Below are 18356 nucleotides of genomic sequence, written 5' to 3'. Positions count from 1 at the left end.
ATTCTGTGATTTAGATCAAAATTGAGATTTATATTTGGTATTGGGGGCTGATCACATGGATGTGACTATTGTGGGGCACGGTCATAGTAGTACCACCAAATGGCAGCAGGAAGTGTGGCACTTTTTACAGACTTTGGAATAGCACTCTCATTTTTACCTGAATTGCTTCAAACTTGTTTAAAATAATGTCAGGACAATGCTGATGTGAAATTGGTAAGGATTTATTGATTTTTTTTATAATGTTGCCATGGCAACACATTGAATGTAATTATTCCTTTCTTTGTATATTAGGTGTGTTTTGAGGCACTTGGAATGCTTAAATTTACATGACATTTGGCACAAACATCAGAGTTGTTAACCGTTAGGGCAAAAGTTCACATGGGGGGGTCGTGGGGGGGCTCTGTTTTGCCCCCTTTAAAATATGCATTTTTGGAATTCTCTGTAGCACACTTTTTTCAGCTAAAGTCTCTAAACTCTGTACATATATAGATCTCATCAAGCCGGACAACTTTGCGCTGACAGTCTTAAGCTCCGCCCAACAGGAAGTCGGCCAGGAAGTGGGTATATCTTGGTCATGCTTGGTCTGATCACCTTCAAATGGGGCAATGGTGGCTCAGCGGTTAAGGCTCTGGGTTACTGATCAGAAGGTCAGGGGTTCAAGCCCCAGCACTGCCAAGATGCCACTGTTGGGCTCTTGAGCAAGGCCCTCAACCCTATCTGCTCCAGAGGTGCTGTATCATGGCTGACCCTGCACTCTGACCCTAGCTTAGCTGGGATATGTGGAAAAAACGAATTTCACTGTATATGTGCAAATATATGATGAATGATAAATAAATATAATTAATTAATTAATTAATTCAAATTGTGAATGGTTACCAATGGGCCATTCCTGATTACACCAACAAGGCAGATGCTGTATTCAGTTACACAATTTTATATGTTATAGAAACACGGTTATGTTTGTGAAAATGTACAATGAATTGCTTCATGTGTACTGAAACATACTGGCATAACTTGTGCAATGGTAGTATATTTAGATGTCATTTTCTTGTACACATGATCAGTCAATGTTCCATTTTCAGTGGTAGGTTCTTTGACACACTGAACATAGCCTAGGTTTGCCATCAATGTAGACATTGTGTGTCTTTTCAATTCATCATGGTTCCAATCACCAATTAAAAAGATATTATCTGACATATTGTTTAATGTATTGCAGAGATTGGTAATATATGTTTGAAACAAAGATAAGCAATATTGTGGTGGCCTGTAAATAACAACTATGATTATATCAATTTTGTTGAGTTGACATATTATGCACTCTATGTTAACATTGGAAATGTCCAAAATATTGTAATCGGAGGAGGTGGTGACGCCATGCAAGAAGCAGACATGTGAGCGACGAGCTCTGCGCACTTTGCTAAATTTTGAATTATTTTCATGTTATAATCTGGTGAAATTTGATACACCCAGTTACACATTTGCTCTTTGAGACAAAACATGGCAAAGAAGTCAAAATCCTCGGGCTCTGGAGACATTAAAAGACACTTACGTGTTCAGGATGAAAGCCCCGACAGGCCTACAGACCGGGGAGAGGTGATCCAGCGTCAGTTGTCCAACATGTCGGTGATGTTGACGAAGGTTCTTTCTGACTTGGAGGATCTCGCTGTAATACGTCGATCGATTATGGCGATGGAAATAAAATTCTCTGAGTTAGTTACAAGAGTGACTGATGTTGAGAGACAAATCGATTGTCTGGAATCTTCAGAGAGGGAATTACCCGCTAATCCGCCCACGACCAAAGTTGATTTGAAACATTTCCTTGAAAAGCTGGAAGATCTTGAGAATAGAAGCCGCAGGAATAAGGTTCGAATTGTTGGAATGAGGAGGGCAGAGATATGGTGAAATTCCTAGACGAGCTTTTCCCGAGTCTGCTCGACATAACAGGCCACAAGCTGGAAATCGAGCGAGCTCACACAGTCCCAGCTCACAGATTTTCTGAGGGAGATAGGCCCCGATCGATTCTGGCCAGATTTTTGTGATCATCCGATAAAGATCTTGTGTTGCGCCAGGCGAGGAGAAAAGGGAAGCTTTCTTGGAAGAACCATAATATTTTCTTGTTCCCGGACTTTGCGAGTTCGACAAGAGAGAAACGCAATTGGTTCAAGGAATGTAAGAAACCCTTACATCAGTGAAAGATCACTTTTGCTCTGATGTTTCAGGCCAAACTGAGAATAGAAACGAAGGACGGTCACAAAGTATTTACATGTCCCAATCAGGCAATGTCTTTTATTGAATCAATAGGTGAGTAAACCATTGAGTGTTTCTCATGTGAGTGGGTCGACTCGCTGTACTTACTCTGGCTTTTGAGGAAGCTGGGCGTCATTTTGGTTTCTTTTTTCTTTTTGCGTTGGCTCCGCCAAGCGGCTGGAGTTTGTTTTGTGAATAACACTTTTCCTTAAAGAAACATTTGCATTGATGAAAGATTACTTTTGCATTGAAGTTCCTGGTCAGTTTGAGAGTGGACACTACAGATGACCGCAAAATATCTACATGCTCACACAAAGGATGTCTTTTATAAAGTTGACGGATTGTGTAAGTCATGGTATATACTTTTATGCGGCCTCCGAGTGAATTGACTCGACCATCCGGGGAACCAGGATCCCGGTTTTGTTTCTTTTTGTATTGGTTCCGCCTAGCGGCTGGAGCTTGTTCTATTGAATAACACTCCTTTGGAACAGCTGTGGATTAATCTGTTAATTTTTTGTGCTTATTCCTCCTGCTGGCTGGAGTTTTTTTTTGTTGAGTATTTTTACAGGACATTGGAATGATTACGTCATCCGCTGAACTCATAGCAGCCGGCTCACTGAACATTCATTTGTTTGTCTGAGGAATCTGAATGGTTTTATATCAGCTGGAATTTGTTTTGTGGAAGATCACACCTTTGAGACAGTTCTGTCTACACGTTCTTTATGTTCATTCTTCCTGTTGGCTGGGGTTTATTTTACAAAGTATTTTCTGTTATGTAATTTTGCCTCACAAATTTGTGAGGCAAAATTGAGCAATCCGATGGCAAAGTTGTTGTGGGGGCTCGTGGGTGTTCATGGACCTTTTGAGTTTAGATGGATTGTCGCCGGTTGGCGCTTTCCTGTGCGGGGTTAATGTGCACGTCCACTAATGGGGAATGTGGTCTGTATAATTTTGTTTTTGACACACAATTTATTTTTTCTACTATATCAAAATGTCAAATGTTAATATGAGTGTACTATCTCTCTCCACATGGAATATAAATGGGTTGGGACACCCCATAAAAAGAAGGAAGGTTATTACTTTTCTTAAACGTAAGAAATATGATATAGCGTTTCTTCAAGAAACACATCTCTCCCCACAGGAAGCTGAAAAATTTGGGAAGTTATGGGGTGGACATGTTTTTTTAGTGCTGGCTCAAGTTAGAGCAAGGGAGTCATTATATTGATTAATAAACATCTACAATTCAAATGTCTCAAACAGACTAAAGATAAATAAGGGAGAGTCATTATTGTTTTTAGCTGAAATTCAAGGGCAAAGGTTGATTTTGATTAATATTTGTGCACCTAACGCTGATGATCAGGGCTTTTTTATAGATCTTGAAGGGATGCTGCAAACCGCTGGCACCTCTCATGATATAATATTAGGAGGAGACTTTAATCTTTTGATGGACTCAGTCCTTGATTACAGTGAAGCAAAAGTGTGTAAACCCTTTAGAGCAACATTGACGCTTCACAGGATGTGTAAAAATCTTGGTCTTACGGATATCTGGAGACTTTTGAACCCATCTGGTAGGGACTATAAATGTTTTCATCAGTCCATAAGATTTATTCTAGAATATCTTTTTTTCTTTTATATCCAAATCCCTCATTTCATCTGTTGTTGATTGCTCAATTGGAAATATCTTAGTCTCAGATCATGCCCTGGTGAGTTTAGAGGTGTTGCCATATACAGAGAAAAAGAAATCATATAGTTGGCACCTTAATGTGTCCCTTGTGCAAAATCCTGATTTCCAACAAATGTTAAAGACTGAAATCAATGTTTATATGGAGACCAACTGGTCCTCAGTATCCTCTGTGGGCGTGGTTTGGGAGGCACTTAAGGTAGTTCTTAGGGGTCGGATCATACAGTATGCCTCATTCATCAAAAAATCCAAAGCACGAGAACTCGTGGAGTTAGAAGAGAATATTAAAAGTGCAGCGGCAGAGCTGAAGCGCCATATGTCAGCTGATGGCCTCAGAGAATTGACCCGATTGAAATATAGATATAATACTATTTTGTCACGGAAAGTGGAGTTTTGGTTATTCTGGGCAAGACAGTCATACTTTGAGTCAGGTGACAAAGCAGGGAAGCTTTTGGCTAGATATATAAAGCAGAGAGAGTCTCTTTCTATCATTCCCTCAGTGAAATCTGCTGGTGGTGAAATTTTTACCTCAGCCATTGATATTAATAATGTCTTTAAAGAGTTCTATCATGATCTTTATAGTTCCACGTCTTCGTCTACTGATGAAGATAAAAGAAACTTTGTGGAACCATTAGATCTTCCTAAACTGACGATTGAGCAAAAAAACTCTTTTGATTCTGAGATAACCTTGGAGGAGCTTGACGAGGTAATTAAGTCCCTACCTTACTGGCAAGACTCCGGGGACAGATGGTTTTGCCGCAGAATTTTTTAGATCCTATGCTACAGAACTGGCTCCACTTTTGTTAGAAGTTTATACTGAATCATTAAAGAATGGAAAGCTTCCTCCAACCATGACACAAGCCCGGATCAGTCTGATTCTTTAAAAGGACAAAGATCCAAGCGAGTGTAAAAGTTACCATCCAATCTCCCTGATCCAACTAGATGTAAAAATATTGTCAAAAATGTTGGCTAACCGATTAAGTAAGGTTATGACATCTCTTATACATATAGATCAGATGGGGTTTATCCAGGGCCGTAGCTCTTCTGATAACATCAGGCGTTTTATCAATATCATGTGGTCAGTAGCGAATGATCAATCTCCGATCGCTGCCATCTCACTTGACGCTGAAAAGGCATTTGATATGGTAGAATGGGATTATCTTTTTAAGATTTTGGAAATGTATGGGTTCGGGAGTACATTTATTGGTTGGATTAAGTTACTTTATAGACACCCTGTAGCAGCGGTACAAACAAATGGATTCATTTCAGATTATTTTACTCTGGATAGGGGCAATTGGCAGGGCTGCCCTCTTTCCCCTTTATTGTTCTGTCTTGCCCTGGAACCATTAGCAGCCGCGATTAGGGGGAGGATGATTTTCCAGGGGTGGTGGCGGGAGGTGTGGCACATAAGCTTCTGCTTTATGCAGATGATATTTTATTATTTGTCTCTGAACCTACTAGATCTATGCCTTGCCTCCACAGAATTATTAATTCCTTTTCCAAGTTCTCAGGATACAAAGTTAATTGGTCTAAATACGAAGCTTTGGCTCTGACAGCGTACTCCAGTAACGGCTTTCCAGCCGGGTGCCTTCCAATGTCCCAAACAGGGCATTAAGTATTTGGGGATTTTATTCCCATCAAATTTGTCTGATTTAGTTAGTGTTAATTTTGAACCTTTAATAAAAACATTTTCGAGCAATTTGGGCAGGTGGGCTTCATTACATTTATCGATGATTGGGAAGGTTAATGTTATTAAAATGAATTGTACTCCAAAATTTAACTGCCTGCTACAATCTCTCCCTGTAGATGTCCCCCTCTCTTATTTCAAGCAATTTGATAGCATAGCGAAGTCCTTCATTTGGAATGGTAAACATCCCAGATTGCATTTTAATAAGTTACATAGGCCGATTGACAAAGGAGGGCTAGGCCTACACAAGATTTTGTTTTATTACTATGCGTTCAGTCTCAGACATTTGGCTCACTGGTCACTTCCACCTGAGAGAGCCCCTCCCTGGTTTGTTATTGAACAGGCAGTTCTTGCCCCATTTCGCCATTACAAAGCATCTCTATCAAACTAATCGGAAAAGTTAAGTTACACCCCGTTATTTCGCATTTACACTCGGTATGGACTAAAGTGTCCAGATTGTTTAAATTGGACACTTATTTAAATGTTGCCTCGAGCATATGGCAGAACCCAAGATTATGTATTGGCAAGTCCCCTTTTGTGCTGGCCAGAGTGGATTGTGAGGGGGGTCGCTACACTCGGTGACCTATATGAAAGTGGAGTGTTGAGATCGTTTGAAAATTTGGTCCAACATTTTGGGATCCCCAGACCTCAGTTTTATAGGTATTTACAATTACGCCACCTGCTTTGTACTATTTTTGGGAGTAGCACATACCCCCCTAAGGAGGCAGATGCTTTGGGAGAGGTGATTGCAGCTTTTGGAAAAGGTCATGAGGCATCAGTGTACTACTCCCTGTTAATTCAGAGAATGGGGGATGGAGCTTTAACTTCTATTAAGTGATTATGGGAGAAAGATTTGAATTTGGTATTGGAGGATGATTTTATTGGACCCCCTCTAGATTATATAGGCTTGGTCTTAAAGACACACCCACCTGCTGGCGATGCCAATCAGAAGTTGGAGACACAACCCATGTTTTTTGGGGATGCGTTAAGATCCAAGATTTTTGGTTAAAGATTCAGAATTATTTGCGTAACATTCTGGGCACTGAAATTTTACTTTGCCCCAGACTTTGCATTTTGGGTGATGGGGAAGTTATAAATTCGGGGGACAAATATATAAAAAATTGGGGTCTGACTGGCGTGATGATTAGCAGACAAATTATTTTAAGGGGATGGAAGTCAGATGGAGTGCCACCATTTCCGGAGTGGTGTGCGGAGATGGGGAGGGTGGCGGCTTATGAAAAGATGATAGATGGAAGGCTGGGGCTGGAGGACTTATTTTTCAGGAAGTGGGGTAGGTATTTGGCAGTTTTGGAGGACTCTAGGGGAAGGGATGAGGAGGGAGACGTTTAGTTTAATTATGCATGTTTATTAATATTTTATTTTTTATTTATTTATTAATATTTTTTTATATTTTATTTTATTGTTTGTGTGTGTATATTATTTTATGTGACCACAGGGGTGTTCTTTGGGGTAGGGTGGGGTTGGTGTTTGGGGAGGGATGTTAATGAGGGTTAAATGTTAAATGTTGATTCGGTGTATATGTTGTGTTTTTCTCTGCTGTGTTTTTCTTTGAATCAGTAAAAAATGTTAATTACAAAATATTGTAATTATTATTAGTTCTACAGTATATGCCAACACCATCATGTTTTTGATGTCGAATTGAGTTTAACAGTGGGTTGTCTGTACTGTTAGCAAAACAACGTGGAGCACTGTGAAAGTGGTAGCCTTCGATGCAAGTGGATTCACTTGATATGTTTGCAGGCAGCCATGTCTCTGTTACAGCTATATAGCTATAATTATAGGATTGGATTGAAGCCGTTAAATCTAGCAAATGGCAGTGTAAACCGTGAACATTCATTAGGAAAATTTAAAAAGATTTGTTGGTGTTATGTGGTGAAATATTATAAAGTTAAAACTGTGGCATTGTGTTGATACATTTTTGGATGTTGTTTTTGCAATAAATTGCTTTATCAGCAAAATCTTGAATGATTAAACCCATTTAAAGTCTTGACTCGACTTAAAGCAACATATGCCTGTCCAGCTGCAAAAACCTTTTTTAGTGATATGACTGCTTCATTGATGGTTAATCCTTGCACTTTGTGTACAGTGCAAGCACATGCAGGGCTCCAGACTAAAAAAATTACTTAGGAGCCATTGGCTCCTAAACTGAAACATTAAGGAGCCAAATGGCTGTTTTTAGTCATCAAATCAAAGAATTGCTCGATTTAGATTGCTGTTCAGAAACAAGATAGACAGCCAAAGAAAAGGAAGACAGCTGATAACCCATTAATCGAAGGTTTAATAAACAGTATATATAGTTGAGAAGATAAGTTTGCATTCCCTTTTGTCTTATAAATGTTCACACCCTTTCATAATTTATACAAATATAAGAGATAAAATGTTTTTTTATTTAGTACTGCTCTTCAGAATCTACATTACAGATATTTACATAAAGTACATTATGCATATAGAAGTGTGTTGTCTTCTTGAGGATCAATGAATGTTTGCACCTTGTGGAATAGTTGTGTGCAAGTCCCTCAATTGTCCTAAGTGTCAAAAGCTTGATTTTATGTATACACAGATCAGTCACAACATTAAAACCACCTGCCTAATATTGTGTAGATCCCCCTCATGCCGCCAAAACAACGCCAACATGCATCACAGAATAGTATTCTGAGATGATATTCTTCTCACCACAATTGTACAGAGCAGTTATCTGAGTTACCGTAGAATTTGTCACTTCGAACCATAAATCAAATAAACTCTAGAGACTGTTTTGTGTGAAAATCCCAGGAGATCAACAGTTACAGAAATACTCAAACCAGCCCATCTGGCACCAACAATCATGCCACGGTCCAAATCACTGAGATCACATTTTTTCCCCCATTCTGATGGTTGATGTGAACATTAACTGAAGCTCCTGACCCACATCTGCATGATTTTATGCACTGCACTGCTGCCACATGATTGCCATATGGGCTGGTTTGAGTATTTCTGTAACTGCTGATCTCCTGGGATTTTCACACACAACCGTCTCTAGAATTTATTCCTAATGGTGCCAAAAACAAAAAACATCCAGTGAGCAGCAGTTCTGTGGATGGAAATGCCTTGTTGATGAGAGAGGTCAACAAAGAATGGCCAGACTGGTTTGAACTGACAAAGTCTTTGGTAACTCAGATAACTGCTCTGTACAATTGTGGTGAGAAAAATATTATCTCAGAATGCTATTCTGAGATGCGGGTTGGCGCTGTTTTGGCGGTAAGATGGGGACCTACACAATATTAGGCAGGTGGTTTTAGTGTTGTGGCTGATCGGTGTGTGTGTTTGTGTGTAAATATGTATGTGTATGTGTGTATATATATATATATATATATATATATATATATATATATATATATATATATATACGTATATATATATTTGGGTTGGGAGGGTTACTTTTGAAATGTATTCCACTACAGATTACAGAATACATGTATATGTATATCGAACGGTGTTGCCATGGCAATGCGATAAATTAACGTCAAAAAATGGGAAAAAGGAAGTGTCTCATATCTTATGCGTGCTTTGTATGATTTATATAAAAATTGAGCCAAATGTTTGGCCTTGTGGGCTGATCACATTGATGTGGCTATTGTGGGTCACGGTCGTAGTGCCACCAACCAGCGGAAGGAAGTGTGGCACGTTTAGCAGACTTTGAAATATCCCTCTTAAGTTTACCTGAATTGCTTCAAAAAAAAATTAATAATGTCAAGACAGTGCAGATTTTAAATTCTGAAGGGATTCTTGATATCTTACACAGTGTTGCCATGGCAACACATTAAATGTCATTATTCCTTTTTATGTATATTCACATGTTTTTGAGGTACTTGGCATGCTTGAATTTTCATGATATTTTACACACACATCAGAGTTGTCGGCCATTAGGCCTGGGCAAAAGTTAACAAAGGGGCGTGGCTGGGGAGCTCTGTAGTGCCACTTTTTGACAAATGTGGTGGGTTCAGTTTCTTCTACGGTCACCAAACTTGCTATATATATTGCTCTCATCAAGCCGGACAACTTTAAAAATTACAGTTATTAGTTCCACCCAACAGGAAGTCGGCTATTTTGGATTGAATGTGCATTTATTGAAAATTGCAGGCCCTGAACTTTTGAATACTCCTCCTAGGGTATTCATGTGACTGGCACCAAGACATTGAAGATTGCAAACAGATTTGTGATATATTGAACGGTGTTGCCATGGCAAGGCAATTAATTAAGGGCAAAAATGTGAAACGGGAAGTTCCTTATAACTTCTGTGTGCATTGTATGATTTTGATTAAAATTCAGCATGTTTTGTAATGGGGGCTCATCACATTTATGTGGCTATTGTGGCTCACGGTCATAGTGCCACCAACTGGCAGCAGGAAGTAAGGCAATTTTAACAGACTTTGAAATAGCCCTCATGAATTGCTTCAAAATTCTTTAGAATAATGTCAAGACACTGCTGATGTAAAATTGTAAAGGGATATTTGATATCTTAAATACTGTTTTCATGGCAGTTTATTGTGTAAGGGAAAGCAGTTTTTAAAGTGAAATAAAAAAGCTATAGAAGTTTAAGTTGATTGTAATGAAAATTTACTGCACAAACTTTTTATTTTTTATATAAATAAAAAATAATAAAAATATCAACTGAAATGTAAAAATACTAGAAAATCAAAGCCATATGTTTAACCCAGTTCTGAGTGGTAATTAACTTGTTCAGATGCAGTACCAGAAATGTCCAATAGAGGATCCATTGTTGAACGATTCCCAAAATCCACATCTCAAAACAAATCAAATCAAAATCAAATCAGTTTATTGTCACTCAACCATATACACAAGTGCAACAGTGGGTGAAAGTCTTGGGTGCAGTTCCGAGCAACATAGCAGTCATGACAGTGAAGAGACATAAACCAATTTACAATAAACATCAGATTTACACAACACAATTTACATATCTAATATACACATAATTGCACACAACACAATATACAAATAATTGTATACAATGTACAGTATACAATACACACAATATAGAATAAATGTACACACAATATAGAATACACAGTATACAATAAAAATAATATATATAAAATATACAGTAGGTTGTATTGTGCTGTATTGACATTCAGGCTGTCGGTTGATAGTCGCTTGCCAGTGTGTTGTGAAGAGAGAATATAATTTATGACAGTACAGTGTAAGATTAATAAAGTGCAGTGCTGATGTATATTGTTCGTGAGAGATCAAGAGTTCAAAAGTCTGATTGCTTGGGGGAAGAAGCTGTCATGAAGTCGGCTGGTGTGGGTCCTGATGCTGTGATACTGCCTGCCTGATGGTAGCTTTGAGAACAGCCCATGGCTCAGGTGGCTGGAGTCTCTGATGATCCTCCAAGCTTTTTTCACACACCGCCTGGTATATATGTCCTGGAGGGAGGGAAGCTCACCTCCAATGATGTGTCTGGCAGTTTGCACCACAATTTGAAAGGCTTTGTGGTTGAGGGCAGTGCTGTTGCCGTACCAGGCAGTGATGCAGCCAGTCAGGATGCTCTCTACAGTGCTGGTGTAGAACCATGTGAGGATGTGGTGGTTAATTCTAAACTTCCTCAGCCGTCTCAGGAAGAAGAGGCACTGGTGAGCCTTCTTCAAAATGGCCTCAGTGTGGACGGACCATGTGAGTTCCTTTGTGATGTGGACACCGAGGTACTTGAAGCTGCAGACTCTCTCCACCGGTGCTCCATTGATGGAGATGGGGCTGTATTCTCTGTCTTTTCTCCTGAAGTCCACCACAAGCTCCTTGGTCTTACTGACATTGAGGGAGAGGTTGTGCTCCTGACATCAGCATGTCAGAGTGTGCACTTCCGCTCTGTAGGCTGTTTCATCATTGTCAGTGATCAGACCTACGACCATCGTATCATCAGCAAACTAAATGATGGCATTGGAGCTATGTGTTGCCACACAGTCATGTGTGTACAGGGAATATAGGAGTGGGCTGAGAACACAGCCCTGCGGGGCTCCATTGTTGAGGGTCAGTGATGAGGAGAAGTTGTTGCCCATTCTAACCACCTGGCGTCTGCTTGACAAGAAGTCCAGGATCCAGCTGCACAGCGAGCTGTTTAAGCCCAGAGCCTGGAGTTTCACATCAAGCTTGGAGGGCACTATGGTGTTGAATGCTGAGCTGTAGTCTACAAACAGCTTTCTCACATATGTGTTCCTTTTTTCCAGGTGGGAGAGAGCAGTGTGTAGTGTAGATGCAACGGCATCATCAGTGGCGCGGTTGTTGCGGTATGCAAACTGCAGTGAGTCCAGTGAGGCAGGCAGCACAGAGCAGATGTAATCTCTGATTAGTCTCTCAAAGCATTTGCTGAAGATGGGGGTCAGAGCAACAGGACGCCAGTAATTTAGGCAAGCTGACAGCAAGAATGCCAAGGATCTGCAAATCTGTCATTGCTGCACATGGAGGATTTTTTGATGGACTCTTTGAAGTAGTTTAAGAAGTTCTGAAAAAATGTTTTTCAAATTGTAATTATAATATTTTCACATTATTAATGTCCTGACTGTAAATTTTGATCAGTTGAATGCCACTTTGGTGAATAAAAGTACCAATCTCTTTCCATAAGAGCAAAATCTGTACATTATTCCAAACTTTTGGCCACCAGTGTGTAAATGTGTGTGTGTGTGTATGTGTGTGTGTGTGTGTGTGTTTGTGTGTGTGTGGCAGACCTCTGCCTTTCCTATGAAGGAGGAAGTGGGAGCCAGGTGAACAATCCAAGACTTTAATGCAACACTTTTCAGTGTACATCAGAACATAAACGTGCTTTTCAGCACAATAAACAAACACATTCAACAACACTCAACAGCCTTGCTTTTCAGCAGTCACTGTGATACAGACACACACACACACAGCTCCGTGCGTCTCTCTCTCTCTCTCTCCTACCACTCCTCCCTGGAATGCGAGACCAGTGTGGCGCACAGGTGGAACTCGTTTACCACTTATCTCTCCGGCCTCGCTCTGCCCTGACGCCACTTGGCCATGCCCTGCTCACCACATACCCCCATCGACAAACTCAGGCCAGGGAGTCACCGGGCCTGTGAATTACTCCCCCCCCTTTCTTGAGAGGGAGTGTTGATGCGGTGCCTCGGCCGGTACGCTGCAGATTGGCTTTTGGGAATAAGAACAGGATGTGGGGAAGGAGTGGGGGAGGGAGGAGAGGGAGAGAGAAATAGGAGAAAGAAATGGGCACGCCCGCCCCCAAACACGCTGCCAAACAGTCCTCAGCCAGCTGCACTGCCTTCGTCAGCAACGCCGGGTGATGGCACTGGACCCTTTTCAGCCATCCCTTTCGGTCGCCGGCTGACATACTGCTCCAGCACCACCAGATTGGGATTCTCCTTGGTGTCGCAATCTTCAGCCAGCGGCAAGGACTCAATGACAGCGCCTTCCTTCTGAAGATCCCGGGTTTCTGCACCAAATGTGGCAGACCTCTGCCTTTCCTATGAAGGAGGAAGCGAAAGCTGGGAGAATAATCCATATAAGACTTTAATGCCACACTTTTCAGTGTACATAAACGTGCTTTTCAGCACAATATCTAAACTCAACAACACTCAACAGCCTTGCTTTTCAGCAGTCACTGTGACACAGTCACACACACAGCTCCGTGCATCTCTCTCTCCATGTCTGCCGCTGTCTTCTCTCATCAAATATCACGCCACTCCTCCCTGGAATGTGAGACCAGTGTGGCGCACAAGTGGAACTCATTTACCATTTATCTCTCCAGCCTCACTGTTCCCTGATGCCGCTCGGCCATGCCTTGCTCACCACAATATATATATATATATATATATATATATATATAGATAGATAGATAGATAGATAGATAGATTCACATTTATATTATATTATGTATACATTTATTATAACAAATAGCATCAAACATATTTACATACATAAAAGCTTTTCCTGTATAATACACTTACATTAAAAACATTTGGCATAATGTTAGCGGGCATTTCAGGTGATTAAAGCTGCCAAATAATCACAGATGCAAAAATATTAATAGAACTTCAGTTAGAAGGTAATAATGTTACTTAACCAGTCTGACGTGGTTGTTGCATTTTCATCAGTGGACCCTCACAATGAAATGCATGCTGTTTTTTCCTCAATCATTGGATCGGATCATAAGCAGAGAACATGAAACATAAGTCGCATGTTTTAAAAATGCACTCTTTTAACATTTTAAAATATGTTTTCATTGTAATGTTCTAATTGCAAAATAAACTGCAGAAGATGAAAGTTGAGTTTTTAAGCTTTAATTTGATACCAAGTTTGTGAACATTCATGAAGTTTTTGATATAAAGCAAAGCATTTGTTTTATAGCCACACTCAAACGGCCCACCTGTTGGCCAGTGATAGTTAACAGGTTTAAAATGGGCATGTAAGACATCTTCTGTAGCACCCCCATTTTCACCAACAGTCACCAAAATTAGTACATATATAGTTATCATCAAGCTGGACAACTTTCAGAATAATTATTATGATTATTATCATAATTATTAGCTCCGCCCAACAGGAAGTCAGCCATCTGGTTTTTTGAATATTGCAGTCTCTGAACTTTTAAATACTCCTCCTAGGGGATTCATGAGACTGTCACCACATTTAGACAACATTATGCCAAGACATTGAAGATGCTAAATTGCGAACAGATTTTGAAATATCGAATGGTGTTGTCATGGCGAGGTATTAAATTAATGGCGAAAAATGGGAAACAAGAAGTGTCTCATATCTTCTGTGTGCAATGTGTGATTTAGTTCAAAATTGAGATGTATGTTTAGTCTTGGGGGCTAATCACATGGATTTGACTATTTTGGGTCATGGGCATAGCACCATCACCTGGCAGCAGGAAGTGTGGCTCTTATAACAGACTTCAAAATAGTTCTCTTATATTTACCCAAATTTCTTCAATTGTTTATAATAATGTCAAATGCCAAATGCATGTGTCCATCTTGCATTGATTTCTGACAGCCACCAAGTGGAAATGGACCCATGGTGCTTGGGCCCGTCATTGCTGCTTGAGGCCATATTATTTAATCTGACATTGGTTGTAACTAACTCGATGGATATTTACTTTTTTACTCTTAAAAAATACTTGAGTACATTAATGGTAATTACAATAGCCAGGCATGTCTATCAAGGCACGGCTATGGACAAATGTCTTTGTGCAGCTCTCTGCCCACTGCTGCTCTGTAAAGGTGGAAAGAGAAAGAATGGATACTGTATTCAAGCCAGGTATAAATATTTTAGACTCCCACTTTATAAAGCTGCTCCAAGTAGTAGGTGTGTTGTGTAATAGCTAGTAGCTATAAACGGAAAGCCTACAGTATCTGTCTGTGCATTATAATCCTCTAAGCTTGGTTTGTCCATGTGTTTATTATATAATGGTAAACATACATTATAAACAACTGTTGGTAATCTGTGAATGACTCATTACACATATTTTGATTCTACAGTGGCTTAATTTTGATACTGACTGTAATAGTAAGAGGAGAATAGTAATATTCTTGTAAACCCTCTTGAAATGCTTGATTTGCAGGAGCGAGCTGCTAAATGGAGGACCTCAGATGGTTTGATGGATGGCCTAACAACCAATGGGGTGCTTGTGATGCACCCAGCAGGGGAGTTTGTATCTGAGCCCGCTCCAGGGGTGTGGAGGGAGATCTCAGTATGTGGGAATGTTTTTGCCCTTCGAGAGACACGATCTGCCCAGCAAAGAGGAAAACTGGTAAGAATTTGGTATAATCACGTTGACAAATTGGCAGTAATCTTAAAGTGTGTGGTGGGGGGGGGGGGGGTTATTTCTGTTAAACGTGCTGATTTTAGTTGTGGCTTAAAAAAGCTGAATGTCTTAAATGGAATAAGCTGTGGCTCATCCAACTCTTAAAGGCACAGTTCACCCAAAAAGGAATATTCTGTCACCATTTACTTACCCAAACTTTTATGACTTTCTTTTTTTTTGTGGAACACGAAGGGAGTTGCAAGGCAGAATGACAGCCTCAGTCACCATTTACTTGCATTGTATGGAAAAAGATGCAATGAAAGTGAATGGTGACTGAGGGCCCGAACGAGTTTTTTGTGTCAGTCAGCGCTTTTTTTTTTATATGTATAGTTTACAGACATTTTTGACCGCTGTGCTGTGTCTTGCTGTTTTTTCAGTGTCTTGCACAAAAGTGCCATGTTTTTAAGACACAGTGGGGTGAATTCACTAAAGAGTTGCACCTCTTTTGTGCATGGTATATTTAAATTAAGTAATTGTCATTCCTTTCCATGCAAACATGCCCCCTTTGTATGTATATTAGGTTAATAATAGATTGAGCTTCATTCACATTTCATTGAAAAGTGATGTTTGTGTTCATTTTTACTTTTTGATCATGGCAGCAGCAATTCATCAAATTATGATCTAATGATGGAGAACAGCATTATAACCTGGCACATATCCATATGTTTAGTGAAGTCAAGAGCAATTTAGTTATGTTAAAGAAATGATTCAGGTGTCTGGATCACAGTGGTGGAGTGGTGCTGTACAGTCCCGTGCCAGATTATGGTGGTTTGCTTCATCCTTTGCTATATACAGTAGTGCACAGAACCGGCCCCCAAGATAGGAACTGTGCTGTGCAAATTGTGTTCAGCACAGATTCTGTGGGTGCATTTGCGCCATTGCCTGATTTGCACAATTCCTTTAGTGTATCAAGCAATAACCAGCACAGACAGCACGAACGCAAGACCACTTTTTGTGTTTCTCAAAAGAAAGTAAGTCATATGGGTTTGGAACAACATGAACAAATACATGTGGTCTTTGCCTTACAGGTAGAATTTTACATAAAAGTTTTTAACATTAAACATAAGCTAGTCCAGCTCGGATTGTGAAAGTAGTCGCATATTATAAAATGTATAGTTACAATCCAGGATGCTGATTTTTTAAATACAGCTTTCCATCCATGCTAAAATACATTGTCATAATAGCTATGACATGAAACACCTGTTACACCCAGCTATTGTGAATATTATTGTGCAACAGTCTGTTGACATATAGGCCAACAATTAAATGCCCCATGAAATGGCTTGACGGGTTCTTTTTCATGTATTGACATATTTCCTATTTAAACAGGAAGTTGGGGCGGCACATATCCAAGGCCTCCAACAGTACCCTTTGGTTTACATCATGAACTATAAACCAAGATTTGCTATTCGGTGATAGGTGGTATTAGTGGGAGGAGGCATTGTCATTCTAGAGGGCATTTTATTTGACAAAAATTTTAATACTGCCCTTAGTGCAAGATGAGCTATAAATACTTTCCGGTAAATTTTTCCGGAAGAAAAAATATCTGTTAAAAGTTAATTTTAGGAGTACACTAGCTTATAGATAGTCTCAAAGCTAATAGACACGGACTTAACCTTAGTGTATGTCTTAGTTTATAGACTATATTTTCTAGTGGAAGAATGGCACTTAATGAATGCTTAACAAAATAGTGTTTTAATGAAAATATGTCCTTCAATTTTTTTATTTTATAGGAACCATTTCACAAAAGCAATAAGTCACTTCAGGGTGTGCCATATTGTGAACATAATGATGGCTGAAAGCCCTTTAGCCATGACAATATTCACAATATAGCACACCTCTCATCCTTTATTGCTTAAAAATTGCACAGTTTCAGTCTGTATGTGTGTGGTCTTTACCTCACAGGTCGAGAATGAGTCGAACATGCTGCAGGATGGTTCTCTAATCGATCTTTGCGGGGCAACTCTGCTCTGGCGGACCCCCAGCGGTCTTTGTCACACCCCGACTCTCAAACAGCTTGAGTCTCTACGGCAAGAACTAAATGCTGCTCGTCCACAATGCCCTGTGGGCTTCAATACACTCGCCTTCCCCAGCTTGGCCCAACGCGCCACCATCGACAAGAAACAGCCCTGGGTCTATATGAACTGCGGCCACGTTCACGGCTACCACAACTGGGGGTTTCGCAAGGAAAAGGCAGGATCGTCTGCCTTGGCGTTAACTGGGGGCGGAGGAACGGCTCCAGCTACCACTGGAGAGCGCGAGTGTCCCATGTGCAGAGGTGTGGGCCCCTATGTGCCCCTCTGGCTCGGGTGTGAAGGAGGGCTGTACCTGGACGCAGGCCCCCCGACGCACGCGTTCTGCCCCTGCGGTCACGTGTGCTCGGAAAAGACGGTGCAAGGTTGGAGTCAAATCCCACTGCCGCACGGAACGCATGCCTTCCACGCTGCTTGTCCTTTCTGTGGAACTTGGCTGACCGGAGAACAAGGCCACATTAAACTCATCTTCCAAGGGCCGGTGGACTGAGAGGAACTTACCACTCAGAAAGTGTGACGTTAAAGAGATAATTCACCCCAAAATTAAAGTTTTTATCAATTTTTACATACCTTAATGTCGCTCCAAAACCCATATGATTTTCCTTCTTATGTGGAAGACAAAAGGAAATGTTAGGCAGAATGACAGCCTCAGTCACCATTCACTGTCATTGTATGGAACTCAATGAAAGTGAATGTTGACTGAGGCTAACATTCTGCCACACATCTCTTTTTGTGTTCCACAGAAGAAAGAAAGTCATAGGGATTTGGAATTGCATGAGGGTGAGTAAATGTTGACAGAATTTCCTTTTTGGAGTGAACCATCCCTTTAAGATTGAAAAACACAAATAAAGAGCCTGG

The 18356-nt window shown here is 40.4% G+C and overlaps 1 protein-coding gene across 5 annotated transcripts in view; it reads left to right on the top strand.

Moving 5' to 3' along the window:
- LOC127415153 (E3 ubiquitin-protein ligase pellino homolog 1-like) overlaps window positions 1-18105 on the top strand; it is a 51733-nt gene extending 33628 nt beyond the window's left edge. For all 5 annotated transcript variants that reach the window (XM_051653781.1, XM_051653789.1, XM_051653766.1 and 2 more), the window contains 2 exons: window positions 15223-15411; window positions 17371-18105. In XM_051653781.1, the coding sequence (XP_051509741.1) occupies window positions 15223-15411; window positions 17371-17988 (807 nt within the window). In that variant the 3' untranslated portion in view covers window positions 17989-18105. The remainder of the gene's footprint in view (window positions 1-15222; window positions 15412-17370) is intronic.
- The last annotated feature ends 251 nt before the right edge of the window (window positions 18106-18356 follow it).

This window comes from Myxocyprinus asiaticus, chromosome 2 (genome assembly GCF_019703515.2).
Source record: "Myxocyprinus asiaticus isolate MX2 ecotype Aquarium Trade chromosome 2, UBuf_Myxa_2, whole genome shotgun sequence".
Classification (NCBI taxonomy): Eukaryota; Metazoa; Chordata; class Actinopteri; order Cypriniformes; family Catostomidae; genus Myxocyprinus; species Myxocyprinus asiaticus.
This window is presented reverse-complemented; position numbering and strand designations above follow the sequence as displayed.